At 57.2% G+C, this 23678-nt stretch overlaps 3 protein-coding genes across 6 annotated transcripts; 1 reads left to right on the top strand and 2 right to left on the bottom strand.

Moving 5' to 3' along the window:
• Positions 1–183: 183 nt before the first annotated feature.
• Positions 184–9514, bottom strand: Tmem59l (transmembrane protein 59 like). Of its 3 annotated transcripts, none has more exons than XM_075987214.1 (9): positions 9343–9514; positions 3332–3562; positions 2344–2488; positions 2159–2256; positions 1859–2011; positions 1397–1499; positions 1092–1206; positions 883–1000; positions 184–764 (listed from the first exon to the last, which is right to left on the bottom strand). In XM_075987214.1, exons 2-9 carry the CDS (start codon positions 3476–3478, stop codon positions 636–638), a joined length of 1008 nt encoding a protein of 335 aa, XP_075843329.1. In that variant the 5' UTR covers positions 3479–3562; positions 9343–9514; the 3' UTR covers positions 184–635. The 3 variants fall into 3 exon arrangements, with proteins under 3 accessions (XP_075843329.1, XP_075843328.1, XP_075843331.1); XM_075987213.1 differs by having other exon boundaries at positions 2344–2542; positions 9343–9461; XM_075987216.1 differs by lacking the exon at positions 9343–9514 and adding an exon at positions 4290–4460.
• Crlf1 (cytokine receptor like factor 1) lies at positions 8679–19966 on the top strand. Of its 2 annotated transcripts, none has more exons than XM_075987217.1 (10): positions 8679–8696; positions 8873–9126; positions 14422–14703; positions 14907–15036; positions 15172–15341; positions 16853–17010; positions 17079–17247; positions 19183–19370; positions 19454–19501; positions 19697–19966. In XM_075987217.1, exons 1-10 carry the CDS (start codon positions 8692–8694, stop codon positions 19715–19717), a joined length of 1425 nt encoding a protein of 474 aa, XP_075843332.1. In that variant the 5' UTR covers positions 8679–8691; the 3' UTR covers positions 19718–19966. The 2 variants fall into 2 exon arrangements, with proteins under 2 accessions (XP_075843332.1, XP_075843333.1); XM_075987218.1 differs by having other exon boundaries at positions 8681–8696; positions 19459–19501.
• Positions 19967–20165: 199 nt separating this feature from the next.
• Rex1bd (required for excision 1-B domain containing) lies at positions 20166–22753 on the bottom strand. The gene is made up of 5 exons (XM_075987219.1): positions 22624–22753; positions 22456–22538; positions 21790–21994; positions 20911–20990; positions 20166–20382 (listed from the first exon to the last, which is right to left on the bottom strand). The coding sequence occupies exons 1-5, from the start codon at positions 22693–22695 to the stop codon at positions 20310–20312; spliced, it is 513 nt and encodes a 170-aa protein (XP_075843334.1). The 5' UTR covers positions 22696–22753; the 3' UTR covers positions 20166–20309.
• Positions 22754–23678: the final 925 nt, after the last annotated feature.

Genomic DNA, 23678 nt, shown 5'->3' with positions numbered 1-23678 from the left:
CAATATAGTAAGGGGTATAATTCAATGACTGAAAGACTGTCTACGATCTCTCAGGGAGAGGCCAGAGTGTGGCTGGTGTAGAACACCAGCCTAGACAGTGAGGGGCTGGGGTGAAAGTTCTCTTGTCCTTTGCTCAATCCACTTCCCTAGGGCAGGCAAAGACTGAACCAGGCTTAGCCACCCTATCTTTTATTCACTTTATTTAAAGGTTTACTCCTTCTCATCCCCTCCCAGCAAGGAGTCTCCACTGCTCCCTTGTGGGGGACTGCGTCACCAGGGATAAATGAAGGGAAAGAGCCTTAGCAGAGGGGAACCGGCGACCTCAGCCCCCAAGTGAGGACACAGAGAAAGAAAAAGAAAGGCAACACAGACCAGATTCATAGCCAGAGCATGTGAGAAAAGCCAAAAGCTAGCCCCAGAGGAAGCAAGACAGTGGGGTGGGGAGGCCAGATTCCCCCTCCCAGCCATTAAGGTTACTCTATTTCAAGGGGACTTAGGGGTTTGCTGGAAGAGAGGGAAATAGGATTGGGGAACAGATGAGGCCCAAGGCTGGTTCCCCACCCTGACCTTGGACTTCAGGGTGCAGAGAGAAATGACTGTGGAGAGGCCCCCTCCACTTGGCAACAGGTCGAGGATTACAGCGTGGTCAAATCTAGCTTCAACTTGTAGGGCGGGGGGCTGTCCTCATAGGCAGGCGGCGGGGGCGGGAACAAAGGCCAGTATGACTCTACCAGGAGACTCTTATGCTGCTCTGCCACCAGAGGCTGTAGGAAGGGGGCAAAAAAAACCTTGTCTGGCTTACCAGGGCAAGGAGGAATCCCCAGAAGGCAGCCCCAGGCTTCCTGTCCCACCCCTAGCCCCTATCCACCATGAACTACTCACTTGGAGTTTGAGGGACTGGCCAGGTGTGGTGACCAGGGTACAGCAACTCAGCCACAGCAAGACCAGGATGCAGAGGAAGAAGCAGGAGAACAATACCCACCGAGGCAGCCCCGAGCGCCTGTCCCAAGGGCAGGCACCGCTTAGCTGTCTGAGCCTCAAACAAGCCTCAAACAGCAGCACCCAGCCCAGCCAGGCCCACTGGTACCCACCGGGACATGCAACTGAGGAAGTCATTCTCTTGTTGGTCCTCAGACTCCATCTTGGCCTTGCTGGTCTTCACCCGGGTCTTAGTCCTCCTCACTTTGTCCAAGGGGCCTAAAGGGTCTGGAAGGTGGGGGCACTCAGCCCTCCCCCCCCACCCCCACCGCCTCAGCTAAGAAGCCAACCTGGTTAGAAGTGGGAAAGGGAAACTAGTATTTGGGCAGGAGGATGTGGAGGGCTGGAGTGGAGGTGCAAGGGATCCTGGGAGTCAGTGGAGCCGAAAAGACTGGTCATCAAACTGTTGCAATCTTACCCATGTGCCCCTCCAAGGCCTCGGGGTGGGACCCCTTCCAGGTCACCTCCATTCGCTTAAGACGGCTCCCTTGGAATGCAAAGCTCTCTACCACAGGTTGAGTCTGAGCAGGGAACAAGATGTTGCAGAGAGACCCAATTGAGCCAGCACTCCTTGTGTAGATGTTGAAGGGTCTCCTAGGTGTCAGGCGGGAAGCATTGCCCCATGGGCCTTAAGCCCTCTGCTAACCTCCAGAAACAGGAAGACACCCAGGCTAAGGACACAGTTATAGATGGGCTAAGATGGTCGTGTAACCCAACCAGTAGAAGCACAGCAAACCCCTACTCCACAGGGAAGACGGTGAGATGACTCAGGGAGCACAGGGGCTAATCCCCAGCAGCAGAGCTCTGCCCTGAGATGTCATTAGGACCTCACAAGCCACGAGGTGGCCACTGACGGTTTACCCTGTTGCAACCACCTCACCTGGAACACCACCACCTTCCGGTTGTCTGTCTGAAGGGAGTATGTCCAGGTAGAGGACACGAGGCCCTGGGCAGAACTCATGAGTTCACTGCAGAGTATGGAAAACCATTCCAGCAGGGACAGAGATCCGCTGGGTGGTTCCAAAGCTGTTTTCTGGGAAGGGAAAGCCCCAAGACAGAAATGTCAAAAACTCGTATTGGGAAACCAGCACAGGTGGAATCTGACTACGGGTTTGGGATAAGCAAGCTCAATTCTCAACAGAGATCCTGCCCTGCAGTGGGTTAGCTGTTGGGGGTTCACCTTCAGCTCCAGACGGGTCTCAGGTTCAGGGGTCTGGCCCCAGCATCCGTTACTGCAGGCCCGTTGCTCTGCTGCTTTCACATAAGCCTCAGTGCAGGCTGTGGACCAAACAATGGAGTCACCAGGGCTGCTTCCCAGGGCACCTCTGCCACAAGCCCAGGAGCACCCCGCCCTGGAGGACTCACCGGCTTTGCATTCTGTCTCTGTGGCATTGGTCCTGGAGCTCCTGGCCACGAAGCGGCAGATGGAGAAAAGTCGACAGCCACGCTCACAAGCACTGACAAGGACGGCCTTGTTATTCGGGGACTCTGAGGGGCTCTCTGACTCAGGCTGGGAAGGGAGATAAGGACTCAGGCAAAGGGCCTCAGAGAAGGCTGGGGTCTCCTAAAAATCCAGGGTCTGAAGTGAGGTTGAGGGGAGGCAGGATCATTATGGGAGTCTCTGAGAAACAGAAACTTGCTTTCTAAGAAGACTGAACTATGGAGGACCTGGTGCAAGGAGGAGTGGACCCCACAATCTCGCGGTGAAAGCTGGCAGGGAGGGAGGGCTTCTCGGAGAGAAGCGGAGAGCTTGTGCTGGTGGGGACAGATGGAGCGAAGCTGGCTCAAAAGGAAAGGCAGTGAGATGAATGTAGAGAGAAAACAGAGCAGGGGCACCCAGTAATTCTTGCACATTGCGCGCGCGGGGGGGGGGGGTGAGCTCTAGGCTTCTTAAGAGCAGGTCTCAGCATCCTTTGGCATGTCCTTCTACAAGTGTGCGCACGCGCACACACGCACATACAATACGTTCATCCCAGGCGTCAATTCAGCCCTTCCTGTACCGAAGGACAGTTCTGAGACACCCCTCCCCCCTTCAAGCCACCCTCATTGAAGCACCCCAGCTCCTCCCCCTCCAAAAGAGCCTCCATCCACACTCCTCACCTCTTCTAGAGGCTCTCTGGCTCCTATCCAAAGGCCCCGCATCCCTTCCCTACTTAAGGAACCCCCATCCCAGATCTCTCCTCCTGACACGGACCTCTCCCCCTCCCAAGGTTCCCCCATCCAGGCCCCTCCCCTTTCCAGGGACCCCACTCCCCAGCACTAGCATTCCAAAACTCGTATCCCCTCCCCCCACCCGAAGGTCCGCCACTCAGGCCACTCCCCGTTTCCAGGGACTGGGTTTGGGGTCTCTTACCTGAACGGCTGTCGGGACAGAGTGGCGCTGGTGACAACGCTGCTGGCACCTCTGCGTGTCACCGAGCTGCGGGGCGAAGGGGTCCCGCGCTGGTGCTGAGGCGGCCGGCGACACCAGCAGCAACAGCAGCAACGCTACCGCAGCCATGGCCGAGCGTGCGTGCGCAGCTCGGGCCTCGAGTGCGGGCGTCGAGATGCGGGACCGGGTGTTGACGTCACTGAGCGAGGCAGCCTGGGAAGGGGGGGGGCTGCGGCTAGCGGGGCGGGCAGGTGAATTCCCACCCTGGCCGGGGACACCTTGATACTCATGGCCGGGCGTCTCTGCACGGTCTTGGACCTGCTGACCAGGGGATACCAAGGAGAGCCTGGCCAGATAGGGTGACACTCTGGTCACCCACCCAAGAATGGAGACCAAGAACAACCAGAGTAGGAAACAGATAGGATCCTTAACCAAGGAATTGAAAAAAACAAATGGGGGGGAGAGCAAGAAGAAGGAGGTGTAGGGAGAAGGGGACCAGGAAGATGAAAAGGATGGAGGCCTAGGAAGAGGGGAAGATAGTATGAGAAAGGGACTTAGGAGAAGGGGAGAGGGAGGTTAGTGAGGGAGGAGGGGGAGCATGAGGTGGTGAGGACCAGGATGAGGAAGGGTAGAACAAAGACTTTGGAATTGAGAGAAAGGAAGTGAGAAGGAGAAGGGAGGACAGGAGGATCACAGGGCTGGAGCCAGAGTGGATTTGAAGCATCAGAGGACGCGGTACCCAGACGAACACCAGTCATTAAGAGTCCTAGGAGCAGTCAAATAAGACTCTTGGGAGATACCTTCCTGGCATCTGCCTTCTCCAGGAAGTTCTCGGGTACCTTCAGGGAGCAATACTAGGGTGGCCTTCCTCCATTCCAGCGCAGAAACAGACCTGAGGGAACCCTACCACCCTAGGGAGCAAGGCCTCTGAGCCGCTCACTTTTCCAATCTGATGGGAAAACTTGAGGCAAGCAGGAACACTGTGGCTTCTGTCTTGGGTTCCGAGGTCTCCCAGCTTTCTCTCTTCAGGAGCCCAAGCGGGGGCTCTGAGCCCCATTGGCCTGCACAGCACAGGTGCCAGCGGCCCTCCAGCCGCGTCGCTCCGCCCCAGCAGACGAGGAGGCCGCTTGCAGGGTCGTCGGGTCACAGGGAGCCGCAGGTTCCGGCCGGGAGGAGGGGCTGGCGCGTCCCGTTCCCCGCCGGCCGCTCGCTTTCATCTCGGCGGCCCCGGCCGGCCCCCACGTGGCTTAATCAGGCGCGGCTGTGCCTGGCGGACCTGAACATCTGGATCCCGGCGCGGCCCCTCCCCCGCCCCTCCCAGGCTGGGCCTCCCTCCCATCAGCGCACCCTGGGCAGTCCCTGCGCGCTGGGACCCCAACTGGCTCCCCAAGTCGTATGCCTTGGCACATGTCCATCATCCCAGCCCGCGGAAAGGCTGAGGCAGGAGGATCGCCGCGAGGTGAAGGCCAACCTGGATTACGAGGTGAATTCTAAGTCAGCCTGGCCCACAGAGAGAGACCCTGGCTCAATAAACCAAACACAAAGCCTGTTTCCCCAATTTACAGGTGGGAAACCTGGCATCCGAATGCCTGGGCAGAGCCTAAATTCAAGTTCACACTTGTCATTTGCAGAGTCGCGGGCACTTAACCCTTCCGCAATTATGGTCCTTCATTCATTTCAAACAAACACCCTTTTCAACAAAGATTTTCTTGCCACGACTATTTTTCTTTGCAAAAACCCTATAGGGTATGGCTGTTCCCCTTCCAAATTAGGTCATTGGAACTCGGAATGGCACCGGGGATGGGTCTCTATGACAGGATACAGGAGAGACTGCCAAGGTGTGGAGGGTAGGGGCTTAAGAGAAGCCGGGTCTGACAATCACAGCAAGAAAGGCTGAGACAGGAGGTTGGCTGTCTGAGTTTGAGGCCAGTTTTGGGTACACGAGACCTTGTTGGGGGCGGGGGTCGTGGAGACTCATGCAAAAGAATATCCCGTACTTTTTTTGCAAAAGGAGAAACTGAGGCATGAGGGGTTGGGTCGCAGTCTGGAGCGCCTTAGGGCTGAAAGTAGTTTGTTGGTTCCAGCCTCCCCCGCTTTTCCGCTCTTTGAGGCCGCTGGGGGGAAGCGGAAGAGGACTTGACCTCGGCCCCCCAGGTGAGCCCGGGCGCCCCTCCTGGCGTTCCCGGGGGAGCTGGTCCAGGTGAGGGGCGGGCGGCCGGCGGGCTGCCAGGGTCGGATTTCAGGAAATCCGCCGACATTCCTTCGGGGCTTAAGAGGGAAAGTTGACTCGCCGCCGCCCCGCGTCCCCCCCCCCCCCACTTCCTACCCCCCGGGGCGGCGCGGCCGGGGGCGGGGGGCGCTGTCCGCGTGAATCAGCGTACTCCCGGCGTCCGGGAAGCAGCTACCCGGGTCAGAGCGGGCCTCAGACAAGCGCCCTTTGTCCCTGGCCGCTCTCAGCACGACCCTACTGACCCCCACCCCCAAGCCGAGTCCAAGGCTGGGTGGCGCTGCTGCTTGCTGACACGGGGAAAACTATGAGAGGAGGGTGCGATGCTCCCCCAAATAGCTGACCATCCAGCACCAGTTTGAGGGTGTAGAGGAACAAGGACCTCAGGCTTAGTGGCCCCACATCCATCTCTAGTACTTACGTTGCAGCACACTATAAAATTTAGGCGTGGCATCCCCAGTGTCTAGGCTGAGACACCCACAAGCCCCAAACCAGGTAATCAGACCTACACTACTCATCAGTCAGAGCACCACCCAGTACAGGAGGGGGAGGGGACCCTGGAGGAGTGGTCATGGGTCGCAGCTCTGCCCTCCTCAGACAGGCTTTGGCTTCCACTGGTCCTGTCCCTCGACCTCAAAGCCTACAGTGCATTTTAACTAGGAATCCAAGGCTGGTGGAGTCTCCCGAACCCGGGTGAAGAGTTCAGGACTAACAACACTTCCACCCACCCCTTCTTACATTCCCAGCCACCTTCAATGACTTAGGTCAATATTTGCCAGAAGGTCCACCAAGACTACCTTCCTTTCCTAAGCTAGGAGGGGTTGAACCGGGGAGGAAAGAGTTAATTCCATGGGAACATGAGGAAAGGGAGCGGACAGTGCACCTTAAGGTCAACTCCCTTGGCCCAAAGAATAAAGGTCATCTAGGGGGCAGAGGTCAAAGACCAGAGAGGAATGTCTGCCACTTTGGGTCATGCAGCAAAGTGGTATGTTTGGCCTACCCTGAAATCCTGGGTCACATCACTTGCTGGAGCTGCTTGTTTGTTGTTGTTGTTTGGCTAGACTTTTTCATTTTTTGTGTGTATTTAACTTTTCTGTCCCTCACTGGACTCCGTTATTCAGAACTTAAGTGACCGTAGAGCTGTCACTTTGATGGCCTATGCTACAAAGACAATAAAAGACAGTGAAGGTGCGGGCTGGAGAAGTGGGGACTCAAAAACGTCACTCATGATGGAAGGTTGACAGAAGTCTTCCCGAAGACACAGTCAAAAGGCCAATGCCCCTGACTCGTGCCCAAACAGCCAGTGAGCTGGACAGTGTGGCAGGCCAGAGCTGGCTCTCACTTCTTTCAAAGTCCTCTCTGCCTGTAATTAAAACAAAGGCAGGATGGCGGAAGCATCACAAGGAGGCCCTCTCAGCATCTCTGAGAGGACAGAGGATGAAAGGCCTGGACCAGGATTGTGGAGGGGGCTCAGAATCTCAGAATGGGGGTGTGTTTTGGAATCAGGGCCAACCGTATTGCTGATGGATTGTCCGTGTGGGAAGGGGGAAAAGCACTCAGTCACGCAACTCCCATGTCGCTGCCTGCAGCACCTGGGTACATGGGAAGCTAGCCCTTTCCACTCGGGAATGGGGGAGGAGGAGCGTTCAGGAAAAAAAATAAATATCTTTGCTCCAAAAGCCTCCCAGGAGCCGAGGTTCGACCTCCCTACCTATACAGGGGAACTGGTGTGGCCGGCGCTGTGGGGGAGGGGCAGCAATGATCCTGGAAACGTGACCAAGACCCACTACCTCCTACATAACTCTATAGGCCACCTGGTCACAGTTCTCAGAGAGGACCTACAGGCCAATGGGCCACTTCTGCACCCTGTTATGCTCGTCAGGGTTAAGGTTTGCTTGTTTTGGATATTCCCTCCGTACTTGATTCTTGCCATGTAAACTTTATAGTTGTCCCCAAATTGTTCATTTTGCGAAAGAAGAAACTGAGGTAAACAAGACCGGGTTTGCCCCCAGCAAATGGCAGTGGTTTCCATAGTTTGTGTTTCCGTCCTTTGCCATTTGAGGCTGTTTAGGGGACCTTTAAGGAAAGGGTTGAGCCTCCAAGGGAACCGGTGGATGGGAAGAGTTGAGCTGTGTCTGGGGACTGTTACCCAATCTGTGGGGTGAGATTCCCGGGAACTCGATTTCAAGCGGCACCTCACCACAGAAACCTTGCAAGCCAGGACCTTCTCTTTTGTGGGCATCCGGATAGAGTGGAGACCAAAGAGGAGAGCAAGGAGATGAGATGCCAGGGCTGGGCCGGCCCGGGAGGGGTCCCTAAACCCCAACAGTGGCCAACAAAAATAACCAAAGAGAGAACTGGGCGCTCAATTGGAGATAACTATGCGTCGCTCGAGGCTGCCCGCCTTACCTGAGGCTGGCGGGCGGCGGCCGTACAACGATTACTCACCTCGTGGCGCACCCCACCCGCGGGCCGCTGAGTGGATTTTTCCGTGGGGGGGTGTGAAGAAGTCTAGGGAGAACCCCTTTGTACCTATGCCCTTCTGGGAACTAGGAATGCGGGGTTCAGTCCTACTTCCCCAAGGGACACACCTACCTTGTGCCCATGCATAGGGGTTCCCTACTCACGCTACCAGACATCCCCAAACCCAGCACGCACAGAGGACAGGCGAGGTGGGACGGAAGGCTGAGAATTTGGTGCCTTCTGACTTCTATTATTTCCCTGCCCGGGCCGAGGCTGTGCACCGAGGATAGAAGAGAGACGGAATGGGTGGGGACCGGTGGGACCCGCGCGCCCAGGGCGTGGGACTGGGGGCAGCTTTGAAAACCTGTGCGGAAGAAAGAAGGGCTGAAAGGGACGGGTTCAGGGACCGCTCGGTGTGTATGTGGGACACGAACCCTAGAGCGTATGGGTGCCCCCAATAAGAAGGCGGCGCGGGGAAGTCTGGGCTAGACTGGGGGACGCTGGAAAGGCATCAGGGCTGCGAGCTAGGGACCGACACGGAGTTAGGGGCACACGATCCCAGATGACGCGGTGGGAAGCCTGAAACGGGCGGGGCCGGAGAGGGAGGTCCCATGAGCGGGTGGGGAAGGAGTCGGGGGCTTCGCGCGGAAGAATGAGGTGCCCAAGGATGGTGGCGGGGCGGAGACCGGCCGGGTGGGGCGCGCGGTGCCCGCGGGCGGTGGGAAGACCGGTGCGGGGGCCCGCGATCATCCCCCCCCTCCCGGGGCCGGGCTGGGGGCGGGGCCGGGCGGGGCGAGCGGCGCATTAGCGCCTTGTCAATTTCGGCTGCTCAGACTTGCTCCGGCCTCGCAGTCAGTCCGCGCCCAGCGACGTGCGGGCAGCCCCGAACCCCAATCTGCATCCCGCAGAGACGCCCCCGCCCCATCCCGGCGTTGCAGTCACCGCCCGCTGCGCGCCACCCCCATGCCCGCCGGTCGCCCGGGCCCCGCCGCCCAATCTGCGCGGCGGCAGCCGAGGCCGCTGTCCCCGCTGTGGTCGCCTCTGTTGCTCTGTGTCCTCGGGGTGCCTCGGGGCGGATCTGGAGCCCGTGAGTACCGTGCACCCTGCTCTTCACCTCCCCAGAGAAGACAGGATCGGGCGCCCCGGGGGGCAGCCGCGGGGGAGGAAAGAGGGGGCGCGAGCGCCACCTGGACGGCCCGGGAACAAAGGAAGGCGGCCCTCGGGGCGCCCTCACCTGCGAGGCGCACGGTGCCACTACCCAGCGGCCCAAGAATACCCGGTTATGTGCCCAAGGCCTTCTTACCTGACTCGCTTTTGCAAGGCCGTCCGGCCAGGCTCGTTTTGAGGAACATCGTAGTGTCTTCAGGGTGCTGGGACGCCTCGAGGCGCACACGTCTGCGTCCTGGATCACAGGGGAAGGGACGCCTCCCGGGCCGGGGGCGCACGCTTGGGTGTGTTGGGTTGGGTGCTGGCACGGAGTGGTGTCCCCTCCCCCACGAAGTGATGAGCCCCGCGGGGAGGGTGGGGCCGTATCGGGGCCCCCCTGCTCTGACCGCCTGGCGTGCGGCCCGGAGGGGGGGTCCCCCGGGACGTGCCTCTCTGCGGGGCCGGCGCCGCCCCTCCCCCCTGCAGCGGACCCCACGCTTTGGGATCTTATAAAGTCCGTTCCACCGGTGGGGCTTACAACCAGTCTCATTCAGGGTGCACTCGGCTGAAAGTCTTGAGCGACTGAAATCTCAGAAGAGCGAGAGCCAGCGTGTCGGGGCACCGCGGGCCCAGACTTTATTGTGTAAGGGGCACCCAGAAGGGATCAGCTGCCATCAGCTGGAGGAACTCCTGGCCTTGGGCCCCATCACCCAACGCACACACATCCGCCAGGATATGGTCTCCACATCCAGACCCTCTCTGGGACACACCCAAAGACACACAAAAGAGCCCCACTGGCTTGTGTCCCGTCACCCTGCCCTCCGATGCGCGCTGCAGCCCAGATGCGCATTCGCACACCATCGCGGCGCTCGCATTCCATCCTCGACACACAGTCATACGCACGCACGCACTCGCGGTCCCACATTCATTCCTCAGGGGAGTCAACACCGGGGCATGGCATTTGGCCGAGTCCGCTGGAGGACTTTACTCTCTGAACCCCATCGGAGGACACAGGCCACATCGCTGGGGCACCACTTTGCGCTGCTGCTCCGAGGCTAGTAGCCTGTGCTATTTGGCTGTGGACAACCCCCCCCCCCACACACACACACAAACCCACACTCTAGCTTGCCCAAGGCATCTGGCAGGTAACCCTTGATCTTTCTAAGGAGCTGGTATCTCTGTCAGGCCGTGGGTAGTCTTTGCCTCCAGTAGCGCTAAGCTTTGTTTCCGGGCGGGCTGCAGAGCAACAGGCGAAGGTGGCAGGGTGGGGGTGGCGCGTGTGTTTTTTTCCTTTAAGGGGGAGAGAAATTAAATAAGGGGTTCTGACACCTCTGCAATCTGTTTGTACTTACCGTGTACCTTAGCACCTGACCGGCTGCCCGGTGGGTCGTAAAAGTGTGTGCAGGTACCAGTGGGCCAGGAGATGGAGACCCCTGGGGGATGGCTGGGATGGAGGCCACCTTCCCGCTGGCCTTTCGGGGAATCTCACACTTTTCCCTTTTAAAACACATGGTGTTCTTTTTAATAACGGCAGCAACTTCGCATTGGGAAAGGGGGAAAGAAGCTTGTTTAGGCCCCAGCTTTGTGAGGGGAAGGAGCGGAAGAGGGGAGGAAGGAAGGGGGGTTCTCCCTCTCCAGGGTTAGGGGGCTGTTGTCAGCTGCTCCTCTGCCAAGGTGGGCATGTGTATGCCCCAGTCCCCAGTGGCTTTGGCCCATTGTTCGTGGAAGCAGAGAAGGAAGCCGGAGTCCTATTGCCCTGGTGTTCCAGGGTGCCAGGCCTGTTCCCAACCTGGAGAACGTCTTCCCTGTTTTATGGCGGGATCCGGGAAGGGGGTGCCAGGTGTCCTGAGCACTGCTGCGGGGCTACACCCGGTTGCCCTAAGAAGAAAGCTTAGGCTGTCCTGTCCAGGCTGGTATAGCCTTGCTCCCCTTCTTCCCCCAGCCACCCAGCCCGAAGGGCAGCAGCAGCTGCCGGCGAATCCAGGCCAGGCGGGTGTGGTAAAAGGGCAGTACCCCCCACCACGACCCCCCCCAGAGAGTCCCCTTTCTAGCCAAAGGTCAGGGAGGAACAGAGGGGTGTGAGCATTGCCCAGGAGTGCAGACAGTGGGGTCCCACCCTGCTGAGGGGGGCGCCCAGGCAGGAAGCGGTGGGTGGGCCGGGGTAGAGATGCTGGCACGCCCCAGTTCGTGCCGAAGGAATTTTGAATTAGCGGGCGGTTGGCTGCCTGGGACCTCCGGGGCGGCCCCTTGGCCTACGCCTCCTCCACTCTGGCCTGCTGGCTCCTTCGCACGGACGCCGGACGCCGAGACCTCCGCCGAGCCCTGGGCCAAGCCCCAAATGCAACTGCGCTCACAGGCTCCAGCAAGAACCGCCTCCTCGCAAGGCCAAGTTTGCCCGGGAGAGCCCTGCAGAGCAGGGCCCAGAACCACGCTGGTGTCACCTCACCCATCTGTGGCATGAAGGACCATACAGGGCTTCAGCTTTCCTTCGCTGGAGCCTGGGGTTGGAGTAGGGGTGATGGTGGTCGGTGCAACCCCTCTCTCCCAGCCACTTGGGGAATCCTTTTCAAAAATACAAGTCTTATTCTCTCTGATCCCACCCACCCCTTACCCAGGGGTCAGACCAGCATCCTTTCCTGACCTTGTCCTTCACTTCTGCCCCAGGGCCTTTGCACACGCAAGCCTCCTTGCCTAACTGTGACTCACCCACTTTTGCCTCTTGGTTCTCTCTGGTCCCAGGGCCTCAAGCACACAAGGCTACAGCCCCAGCTCACTCTAGATTTTCTTCTCTTCCTCCTTCACCTCCTTTTCCTCCTTCCTCCCGTTTTCTCTTTTTGTGATTTTATTAATATTAACTTTTGAGTTTTTCAAGACAAGGTTTCTCTGTGTAGCTCTTGCTGTCCCAGAACTCTCTAAAGACCAGGTTGGCCTCAAACTCAAGAGATTGCCTGCCTCTGCTGGGATGAAAGGTGCAGCCACCACAACCAGCAAAGACAAGCATTTTGTTGTATCTTTATTCCCAAGGTGACCTCAGTTCTTGGCACACTGCAGGCTCTGAATGAATGAATGAATAAATGAATGAAGCTTGAGTCTGCCCATCCTGGGTGAAGGAGAGTTATCAGAAGCAAATGAAGTTAGGTTTCCAGACAAATTGGGAATGTTTAAACCATAGCACAGCCTGGCTTACGAGCCTCGAGGCTCCCTAGGAAATGTCCCACAGGCCTCCAACCATTTTTGTGTGGTTGATCTGTGATCAGGATGGCCACTGACAGGTGGGGAAACTGAGTCAGAGGGGCTTGTTATATTTCCCCTTTCCATCCCCGAGGTTTTGATCTTCTTGCTGAGGTCCCAGCCTATAAGTAGGCAAGCTAGGGTTCTCCCCAAGGGAGGGCAGGCAGGATGGGGGGGGGTCTCAGGGTTGGTCACAACATGGTTGAGGTCACTTCCCAAGTGGCATCATAGTGGCCCTGGGGAGCAAGTCTCTGCCTTCTGGATTAGGAAGACTGGAAAGAGGAGAGGTGGGAGGTATGGGGAGTGGGGGTGGGTCAGCTCCAGTGCAGTGACTGGCAGAGTGGTGGAGGCCTCACATGTGGGCTTCTATGGTGGTCCCTTCTCTCATGGCTGCCCCAGAACACAGAGGATTGGGTTTGCCACAGCTTCAGCACGTGTGCTGGGACCTGAGCCAGGCACAGAGCTTGCCCCTCGAGGGTTGCCCAGCTCACCTCTACTCCTCCAGTGAGACAAGGTCTCGCTCTGCAGCATAGCATAGGTGGCGTGTACTAGCTGTAGATTTGTGATCCCCTGACACTTGCCAGAGTAGGGCTTTCCTGTTTAGACATGCCCACTTTCCACTGCCACATATGTGAGGTTAGGGTTTCAGAGAAAGGAGCGAGGAGGAAGGGACAGGCCACACGTGGATGTTCATGTGACCCCAGAATTCTGGAGGCTGAGGCAGGAAGATGAGGAGGATGGAAAGTTTCAAGATAGCGTAGTGTGCACAGTAAGGCCTTGTCTCCAAAAGAAAGAGAGAAAAGAATCTTGTGGGCTGGTGACAGGGCTCAGAGGGAAAGACGTTTCCTTTCATCCCTGTGGCTGCACGTGGAAGCCACCGTGCGCTATTCTGCGCACACACACACGGGGTTGTCATGGATTAATAGAAACGATGCAGCTCTGAGTAGGCATTTATGACTTTTTTTCAATTTATTTTGACATCTTGGCATTGAAGTTCATTATTTGTTTTTTGGGTTTTTTTTTTTTTTTTTTTTTGGTTTTTCGAGACAGGGTTTCTCTGTAGCTTTGGAGCCTGTCCTGGAACTAGCTCTTGTAGACCAGGCTGGCCTCGAACTCACAGAGATCCGCCTGCCTCTGCCTCCCGAGTGCTGGGATTATAGGCGTGCGCCACCACTGCCCTGCTGTTTTTTGTTTTTCAAGACAGGGTTTGTCTGTCTGTCCTGGAGCTCTCTCTGTAGACCAGGCTGGCCTTGAACTCAGAGATCTGCCTGTCTCTGCCTCCTGAGTGCTGGGATTAAAGGTGTGTGCCATTGCTGACCTGCAAAAGTACCCACTTTTAACCCTAACACTCGGGATACAGAGGCGGACAGACGTCCGTGAGTTCAAAGCTAGCCTGCTCTACATAGTGAGTTCTAGTTTCAGACCAGCGTACGATGCACAGTGAAACCCTGTTCTCGCCCTCCCCCCAAAAAAATCCCAAAATGTGTTTCATGCTTGTGTATATGGTGCAGCATATAAAAACCCGAGGACAACTTGGGGGATGGTTCTCTTCTTCTACAATATAAGCTCCAGCTTCAAACTCAGGTCCTCAGGCTTAGCAGCAATCACCTTTACCCACTGAGCCTTTTCACTGACCTCTGATTGATTGGTAGATTGATTTTTGAGATAGGGTCTTCTGACGCTCTAGTGGGCACAAACTCACTGTGAACCCAAGAGCTATCTTGAACTTCTGATTCTCCTGCCTTCACCTCCAAGAGCTGCAGTGATGGGCAATTGGCACCTCTCTTGGCTGGACTGGGAAGGTGCTGGGCTGTGGCACCTCAGAGCTGGCTTTGGCCTTGACTTCATTGCCTTGGCTGCAATGGGCACCTAGGCCTCCCTCCTTTCTTCTGTTTATCTGTAAAATGGGTAACTATTAGCACCACCTCAAGAATTCTTGATCTCTAGTTGAGGGACTTGTGGTTGGTCCATCCCATGCCTGACAGGTATCTCTCTTTGACCCTAGACACAGCTGTAATCAGCCCCCAGGACCCCACTCTTCTCATTGGTTCCTCCCTGCAAGCTACTTGTTCGATACACGGAGATACACCTGGGGCCAGTGCTGAGGGTCTCTACTGGACCCTTAATGGGCGCCGCCTGCCCTCGGAGCTGTCCCACCTCCTCAACACCTCCACCCTGGCCCTGGCCCTGGCCAACCTCAACGGGTCCAGGCAACAGTCCGGGGACAACCTGGTGTGTCATGCCCGGGACGGCAGCATTCTGGCTGGCTCCTGCCTCTATGTTGGCCGTAAGTGGGGACCCAGGACACCCAGGGGAGTAGCGCATGGGTCTTCTGTTGTGGGGAGGGGGCCAAGGCAGGCTGGGTTGAAAATGAGCTTGCATACAGGCATGGCCACACCCAGGTCAGGCGCTGAAGCTCTGGGCACAGCTGGGACCCCACCCTTCTGTGTGCTCCTAGCCGCTTCTGAGAAGCTGTCAGTTTTCTCGCAGTTCCCCCTGAGAAGCCTTTCAACATCAGCTGCTGGTCCCGGAACATGAAGGACCTCACTTGCCGCTGGACCCCGGGCACACACGGGGAGACATTCCTACACACCAACTACTCTCTCAAGTACAAGCTGAGGTTGGTGCCCAGCCCAGCAAACTGTGTGACTTCAGGCAAATACTTGCCTTCTCTGATCAAATATGTTCCTGTTGAACCCCTGGGGCTGAAGAAGCCAGGTCCAAGAACTAAAAAGGGACTCTCCCTTCTCCACAGGTGGTACGGTCAGGACAATACCTGTGAGGAGTACCACACTGTGGGACCTCACTCCTGCCACATCCCGAAAGACCTGGCCCTCTTCACCCCGTATGAGATCTGGGTGGAAGCCACCAATCGTCTGGGCTCAGCGCGATCTGATGTTCTCACACTGGACGTCCTGGACGTGGGTGAGCCCCCAGTGTCACCTGGCTTTCTGCCGCAGTTCAATACGGGCCTTCCCCCAGGCTTGTTGATTCATCTAGGGGTCTGGTAGTTGCAGGACGGTGGGTTTCACAATTCAATGCAAAGACCTGCCCCCACTCCAGACAATTAAGATCCCCAACTCTGCAGAAAATACCTGGCCTGATTACTCTCCCCCTCAGCAGCCCAGGTGTTCAAGAGGGAGTCCTGGGGGATCCAGGAGAGGGCGCCCAGGTCGGGAGGCGCCCCAGGAAGCCGAGGCCTGGAGCTGGGGGGTGAGGGTGGGAGGCAGGAAGTGGATGATCCCTGAGCAGAATTGGGCCTAATCTAATTAGGGTGTTCCCAGCCCAGAGCAGCCTGGGCCATTTAACCCTTTCAGTGCCTCGCTGAGGACTCCAGGAGAGATCAGCCTGTACTTCTCCATGGTCCCCCAGTAGGGTTCCTGGGTGTTCCTGGCTTGTCCCCACACCCCCCATTCACCTGTCTCTTCTTGGCATCCTAAAGTGCCATCTGTCCCTCGGTTGTGCCTGTAGCTGGGAGAACTGCCCCACTGAGGCTCTTGGTAATGTGAAGGGTAGCAGTAGGCATAAGGTGGGGTGAAATGTGATAACGCATGTTGTCCTGGTGCTCAGGAGGCCTAGATAGGAAGATCACAGTTGTTGAGGTCAGCCTGGGCTATATAGTGAGACCCTGGCTCAAAACATAGACAGTAGCCTTATAGCAGCTAGTGACTTGGAGTGGAACGCTTGGCCTCACAGGTGCTGGGCAATGTTCACAGGTGCAGGGCGATGCTCACAGGTGCAGGGTAATGCTCACAGGTGCTGGGAGATGCTCACAGGTGCAGGGCGATGCTCACAGGTGCTGGGAGATGCTCACAGGTGCAGGGCGATGCTCACAGGTGCTGGGCGATGCTCACAGGTGCTGGGCGATGCTCACAGGTGCTGGGCGATGCTCACAGGTGCAGGGCGATGCTCACAGGTGCAGGGTGCTCAGGTGCTGGGCGATGTTCAGGTGCTGGGCGATGCTCACTCCTTTTTAGAAAGACCTCTGCCGCTAAACTCTGGCCCCAGCTGGACAGGTTGATGTTCTGTGCCCCTGAGGATAGGATTGTGTATCTTCTATCAGAGACAGTCACAGTGTTTTCAGCTCACATTAACTGCTGTTGGCTGTTTCCAGGATGTAAGTGGCAGTGGTCTATCAGGCTCTGGTGAGTAGGCAGGTCTGGTGTCCCAGGAGCCACTGCAGCCTGGATCACACCACTGAGAGGATCTGTCTCTGGACAAATCTCACCAAGCATAGTCCTCAGGACTGGGCCCACTGTTGCAAGCCTCTAATCCTAGCATTTGCAGAGGCAGAGAAAGAAAGATCTCTGTGAGTTCAAGGCCAGCCTGATCCACATAGAGAGCTCCAGGACAGTCAGGACTACACAGTGAAACCATTTCTTAAAACCCAACAACAAAAAAGGCATCTCCAGTGACCAGGCCTGCTCCGCCCCCAGTGACCACGGACCCCCCACCGGACGTGCACGTGAGCCGTGTTGGGGGCCTGGAGGACCAGCTGAGCGTCCGCTGGGTCTCACCACCTGCTCTCAAGGACTTCCTCTTCCAAGCCAAGTACCAGATCCGCTACCGCGTCGAGGACAGCGTGGACTGGAAGGTGCCCGTCCCGTCCCGGACCCGCCCCTGACCCCGCCCTCCGCATCTGACTCTTCCCTCACCGTGCAGGTGGTGGATGACGTCAGCAACCAGACCTCCTGCCGCCTCGCGGGCCTGAAGCCTGGCACTGTATATTTTGTCCAAGTGCGTTGTAACCCATTCGGGATCTACGGGTCGAAAAAGGCGGGAATCTGGAGTGAGTGGAGCCACCCCACCGCTGCTTCCACCCCTCGAAGTGGTGAGCACATTTCTAGGGCTTGCTGGCCCCGCGGGAACCCCAATCCAGCCTGTCTCCTTTTTTTTTTTCTTTTTTGAGACAGGGTCTCGGGTAGCCCAGGCTGGCCTTGAACTCACTATGTAGCCAAGAATGACCTCGAACTCCCCATCTTCCTGTCCCTGCTTCCAGACAGTGTGCTGGGATGCGAGGCAACTACCATCACACTCAGCCATGTCACACTTCTGGTCCGGATTCTCTTTAGCCTGTCACTTGGTGAGAGGTGGGGAACAAAAGTGTGCCCTAGATCAAAAACAGTTTGTTCTTACTCGAATATCCTAGAGTCTCTGGAAAAGTTAACTTTATAGAAAATAGAACATTATAGCCAGTTATTGCATGGTCCCACATTGATAGACCACCGTGCCTATGTCTCTCACGTGGGGGGGGGTTCTATTTTTGAGCCACCCTTCCCACCCTTGCTATAAAGTAGCCTTGGCTACCATAATATTTGGAATCTTATTGCCTCAGCCTCCTGAGTGCTCAGAAACCAGGCATGAGCCCCCCATTTTTGAGTCCCTGCCTGAAGATGACTTCCCTGCAGACTTTATGGCCCCTGGACATGTATTCCTGTCTATGAAACATGTTTACTGAAATGTCTGGTATCCCTATCTGTCCAAGGCTCCCCAGTTAGTATTTGCAGGCAGTAGAGGAGGCTCCCATCCCGCCCTCTTTTATGGGTCCCCCAAGAGAGAGAATGAATTTTTTTTTTCCCACAAAACGACACTGAAAACCTGAACTCACTTCGACATATACTCAGTTTCATGATGGTGATATAATGGGGAAACTGAGTCCTGGAAAAAGTCCTAGAGGAAGAGGGTCAGAACCAGCTCCAGCAAGCTCTCCAGCCCCCATCCGGGCCCCTCCAGGTTCTGGGCTGGGCGGGAGTGAATGGAGTCGGGAGGGGCTGGAGCCTTGGAGCTTTGGCCCTTGCTCGTGCCCAGCACCTGCGAATCTTGCACGGGAGCCAGGAGGCGGCTGTGTCCGCCTGGGAGACTGGGGAGGCGGGGGTAGGGTGCGCGCCGGGGGGGGGGGCGCAGGCAGGGGCTGTGGGGGCCGAGGCCGTGCCAGGGCCTGTCAGCGAGTCCCCAGTTTTATTTATGACGTGAAGTCGATGTCCTTATCCGCTGGCCTGTGGGGGGAGGGGGGAGGCTGTGCCTGGGGGTTGGATCCAGGGGCCGGCCTCCACCTGGCCCTCCCAGCCCACTCCTTGTACCGATCATTTTCTCAGGTTTATCTTGGGGACCCGCCCCTTGGGCTGTGCTTACTGCCTGTCTCCCTCAATCTCTGTCACCCACTTTCCCAGAGCCTTTTTTTGTACATTTTCGTATGATTAAACAACTTTTAAAATTGTTTTTTACGATGTGTGTGCCTTCGTGAGCCTGCGTGCCACAGCACACAAGATCAGGGAACTTCTGTGAGTAGGCTCTTCCCACCGTGTGGGACCAAAGCTGGTGGCAAACGCAATCACCAACTGAGCCATCCCGCCGGCGCCCCCCACCCTATCTCTCAGTAGTCACAGGTAACCTAAACTGGGTTTGACCTCGCAGCAATCATGCTTCAGCCTACCAAGTGCTGGCGTGACGCTTGGGGCTCTCTCTCCCGGTGACTGTGGACCGCCCGGGACCTTTACCTTCTCCTTCTGTCCTGGTCTAACCCCACCAAGTTTCCATTTCTTTTTTTCATTTCCGACCGAATACCCGGTTTTGCTTCCGACTAACTTGATCCTCCTTGTCCGTTTGCATCGCTGTGGCAGCGCCATCCGACTGGATGACGCCCGGGTCCACACCTGACACCCTTCCCAACTTTCCCGCTGCTGCGGTCTGGTCTGGGAGCTCGCGGTTCCGTCCGCGTGCGCCCCCTGCCGGCCGCGCCCCGACACTGCCGCTTCACTCTCTTTAGAGCGCCCGGGCCCGGGCGGCGGGGTGTGCGAGCCGCGGGGCGGCGAGCCCAGCTCGGGCCCGGTGCGGCGCGAGCTCAAGCAGTTCCTCGGTTGGCTCAAGAAGCACGCGTACTGTTCGAACCTCAGCTTCCGCCTGTACGACCAGTGGCGTGCTTGGATGCAAAAGTCACACAAGACTCGAAACCAGGTAGGAAAGTGGGGAAGGCTCGCGTGGGGGTGCGGGAGTTGAGGAGTGTGCAGCCTCCATGACACTGTGCTCTTCTTTCGAAGCACAGGACGAGGGGATCCTGCCCTCGGGCAGACGGGGCGCAGCGAGAGGTAAGGAGGTCCTGGTGGGTGGGCAGTCTAGAAGAGGCCTTCCCGCCCTCGAGCTGCTCAAATGGGAGTTTTCTTCTCACTCACTTAGCACGTGTGAGCACCTACTGCGTGCTAGCGTTTGGCCAAGCGCTTCACTGCATGATCCCCAAGGTGCAGAGTGATCCAGACTTAGTGTGGCCTCTTTTTTGCTCTCAGGTCCTGCCGGATAAACTCTAAGGATAGGCCATTCTCCTGCCACATGCAGACCGGGAGGCTCGCCTCAACGAGGGCCTCAGTACTGTCACTTTGGGGGAACCGGAGAAACACCACCAGGGGCTGGGGTAGGCGCAGTGAACTCCCACAGTCACAGATTTGGTCTGCATGATGGTCAACCTTGGGTGTACCCCATGTGGGTAGGGTTGGAGTAAGAATTTTTGGTTACCCAGGGTTCTCCAAGAGTCTCTTTAAATAAACCAGGTCCTCTGATGGTGTGTTTGAGGCTTGTGTTTTCTAGGGGATTGGGACATCCTCTACCTCCAAACCAGTGCTGTTTTCCAGGACACAGAATACCTGTCCTAAATTCCTTGGGGGTATGCAAGCCTTCCACCTGCTCTCCCTGTTCCCCTGGGGAACACCCCCCAAATCGCTGGACCCCACACCCCACATACAGAGCTGATGGGAAAACTGCAGAGGGAGAGGTTCTTTTATTTTGTGAGGCGCATTAGAGGGCAGCCCGGCGGGGCTCGACCCCAGCCAGCTGGCGGTCAGGGCTGCGCTAGACGCCATGGGCCTCTTTTCCCATCTTCCTCTGGTCCCTTGGGAGCCGCCCTCACTCTGCAGATTCGGCATCAAACCTGAGTTCCTGCAGAACCTCGCTGATCGCCTCCATGGTTTTAATTACCCTACAAGAGCGGATGGAAACTATAAATAAAACCCAGATGGGGTGAATTAGCCAAGCCGCACAGCTAGCGGGGAGGGGGACTATGGCAAGCCCCGAGCCCTCCTGCCTGCCGCCAAACCTCAAGCCCGGCCTGGGAGCATGCCTGGGAGGCGGATTGGCTTGGTGGGTTACAGTGGGCTCATGGGAAAGGCTGATGGGGGGGGGGGGGGCGCTTGTCACCAGGAGATTGGGGTGTGTGTGCATGCCTGCCTGTGCTTGTAGACCTGGGATAGGACTGCAGGGGCTCACACAGGGGAGCAAGCGTGACTGAGACCATGTTCAAACTCCTGAAAGCAGCAGAAACTTCAGACGAATGCGTCTAGGACACCATCAGAGTGCCCTCTGCGATTGGGTGGGTCAGCACTGAAGTGACCACGCCGTGTAGTGCTACTGTAGGGGTTAGGATAAGAGGCCCACAAGGCTCCACTGGGGTGACCACGGCTGTGTGGTGCTAATTTAAGGGTTGGGATAAGAGGCCCACAAGGCTCACTTTATTCTCAGCTGGCGCAACTTTTCAGGGTCCCCCTGTTCTGACACTCCTGGTGTCCCCATCACCTGCAGCAGCGCCACCTGGAGAAGAAAATGGGAGTCACAAGACAAAAGCCACATTGATCATGACAGAAGGCAGAAGAGTGGAGCCTGGGACAGTGGAGCTTGAGCATGTGGGGGCTCTGGGTTGCTTTTAGGGCTCTCCTGTGGAAGTACAAAATATTGACATATCTTGGGAAAGCCAGGGATGGACGGCAGGTATGGTAGGTGGGACTCAAGGCAGGGTTTGGGGTTCTGTACTATGAATCCCAGACCAAAGAGCAATGTGAGTGTGGTGATCCCCTCCCCCACTAGGATTGGCTTTAAAGTCATGGTAGCTGTAGCCTTGGGATCTGGTCAAGGAGCTAGGAAGTTGTGTGTCTGAGTGTATTTGTGGAGGATGTAGCTTGTGGGTCCAAACAGTGATAACTCAGAGGTGGAGAGAAACAGACACAGAGGGCAGGACATTGGAGCCACTGGGTTCTTGAGAGAGCTTTCCAGATGACCTGGAATTTTTTTAAAAACTTATTTATTATGTATAGAATGTTCTGCCTGCATGAATCCCTGCAGGCCAGAAGAGGACACCAGATCTCATTACAGATGGTTGTGAGCCACCATGTGGATACTGGGAATTGAACTCACGAAGAGCAGTCATCTCTCCAGCCAAAAGGGACTGGAATAATTAAGCAGAATCTGGGAGGGAACTGTAGGAAGACAGGCGACAGCGGGAGAGGGACCAAATTCTCTGAGGTGTGTAGCATGTGTAGAGGTAGTGGTTGTGGTGGCCCATTCCCGGCCCGAAGGAGAGAGAGGTTACCCAGAAGGTAAGAGGTGGCCTTACCGTGGCCAGGCGCGTCTGTTCCAGCTCCTGCAGGTTGCGCACGTGGCGAGCAAGCACTGGCTGCGCGCGAGGTCCCGCTAGTTCCGCTTCCACCGCTAGTACTTCCCGCGAGGCCGCGGCAAAGACCTGGGTCACCTCGTGCACGACATTCCGATAAAGCGGGAAGTCGTGGTGCTGGCCGCTGAGCATGTACTGGCGGTGAGCTCTGCGGCGGGCGGGGAAGATGCTGAACCCACGCCCCTGACTCACAGAACACTCTCCTTGTCCCAGCCACCTGGAAGATCCACCCAACTCGAAGAAGAAAACCTGAACCCCACAGACTGGAGAGAGCCGAGAGCTGGCTCATTTCGGCACTCCAGAAGAGAGGGGCTCTGGCTGCGGGTCACGCCCCCCAGGGCCACACCCGCTTCTCCCAGGCCACGCCCACAGCCACGGTCTGCTCTGCCTTGCTTGTCCCGGCCACACCCCCAGCCCTCCTGGTCTGAGATTTCAGAGCCACCCACCGACCGCTCTGCCCCGCGCCCGGCCTAGATCGCGCGCCTCTGAGTACTCCCGAACCAGACCCTCGCCGCCTCCCCACGTCCTACAACCAACTTGGTACCGGCCCTGAGTCCCACTCTGGCGAACTCCCTCAGGCCCCGCCCCTCCTCCAGCCTGCGGGCTCACTGGTCTAGGCGGCGGAAGGCTTGCGCGCGTTCATCCTGCAGCTGCTGGATCCTCCATACCAACGTAGCGATTGGGGCGTCTCTCTATAAAGGCGTGGGGCTATGAAGACGGATCTCCGAGCCCATCTCGAAGCCCCCCCCCGACCGTTCTGCCCACGCCTGGGCTCACCCAGGCCCACTGCAGCTCCGCAGATCCGGGGGCGTCAGCAGCAGGCGGCAACTCCGCAGCGGCGGTGAGCATGACTGTGCACTCCGGCTGCTCTTGGGAATGGCTGCAGCGCCCCTGCCGACCCGGAGGCCCAGGACCGTTGCGCGCGCACCTGACTGCCTCACGCACTAGTTCTAGAACTCTGTGCACCCGCCAGACCTCGCCACGTGCCTAGGTCAAACAAGGTCACTGGATAGTGATAGTAGCTTTTGCACGACTGGACCGAAAGCCAGCACTCACACATCTGAAACCGAAGTTCAGTGTCTGTTTCTGATCTCATGGGGTACCAGGCATACAACACACACAAAAAATCCAGATAAACCTTTAGAACACAGCTGGTCCTACTGTGTGCGAACTGTGTCTATGCAAAGACCCTGCATGGGGCAGAGGTCTTCACAAAAAAGCATCAGTGATGGTTGATGCATATATGGGGGACTGCAGGCTGCTGGCGCACCAGGCTCAAACCCATGGAACCCTTCAAATGCCATGATTAAAATAGCCAATTTAACTAATTAAAGTGGAGACCGTAAGAAACCCCAGCAACACTGATGGTCTCCTAAAGACGGGCCAGCCAGCCTCAGGGCCGCACAACTAAGGTGTGCACTGCAACTGGAGAGGGCTGATGATCCCAGGTGCGCCCTACAGAGGGAAGGCGATAGGTTCAGGACCTACAACTGGCATATGAACACTGGGTCGGGTGAGCCAACTTTCCACAGATCCCAGCCAAGACTGTAGACACGAGGGCAGAATGGGGCCCCAGGCATGGGCTCCACTTTGAAAGCCTCCTCAGCTGTGGTTTCCACACTAGCTGCAGAACCTCCATCCACAGTCCTGTGTGCTCACCTGTCCAGCCCAGAAGCAGCGCTCACGGCCACACCAGAGGCCAGCAGTTCAGGTGCGCACGTGTAAACCCACATGCTCCCAGTTGTGTGTGGCATTCCCACATGCCTGTGACTGGCAGGTTGCAGAGCAGCCTGGGCTACACCGATACCCTTCCCACCCCTCCCTGAACACAA

Source organism: Microtus pennsylvanicus, chromosome 9 (assembly GCF_037038515.1).
Source record: "Microtus pennsylvanicus isolate mMicPen1 chromosome 9, mMicPen1.hap1, whole genome shotgun sequence".
NCBI classification, from domain to species: domain Eukaryota; kingdom Metazoa; phylum Chordata; class Mammalia; order Rodentia; family Cricetidae; genus Microtus; species Microtus pennsylvanicus.
Note: the sequence above shows the minus strand (reverse complement) of the source record. Positions and strands in the feature narration are given on the sequence as shown.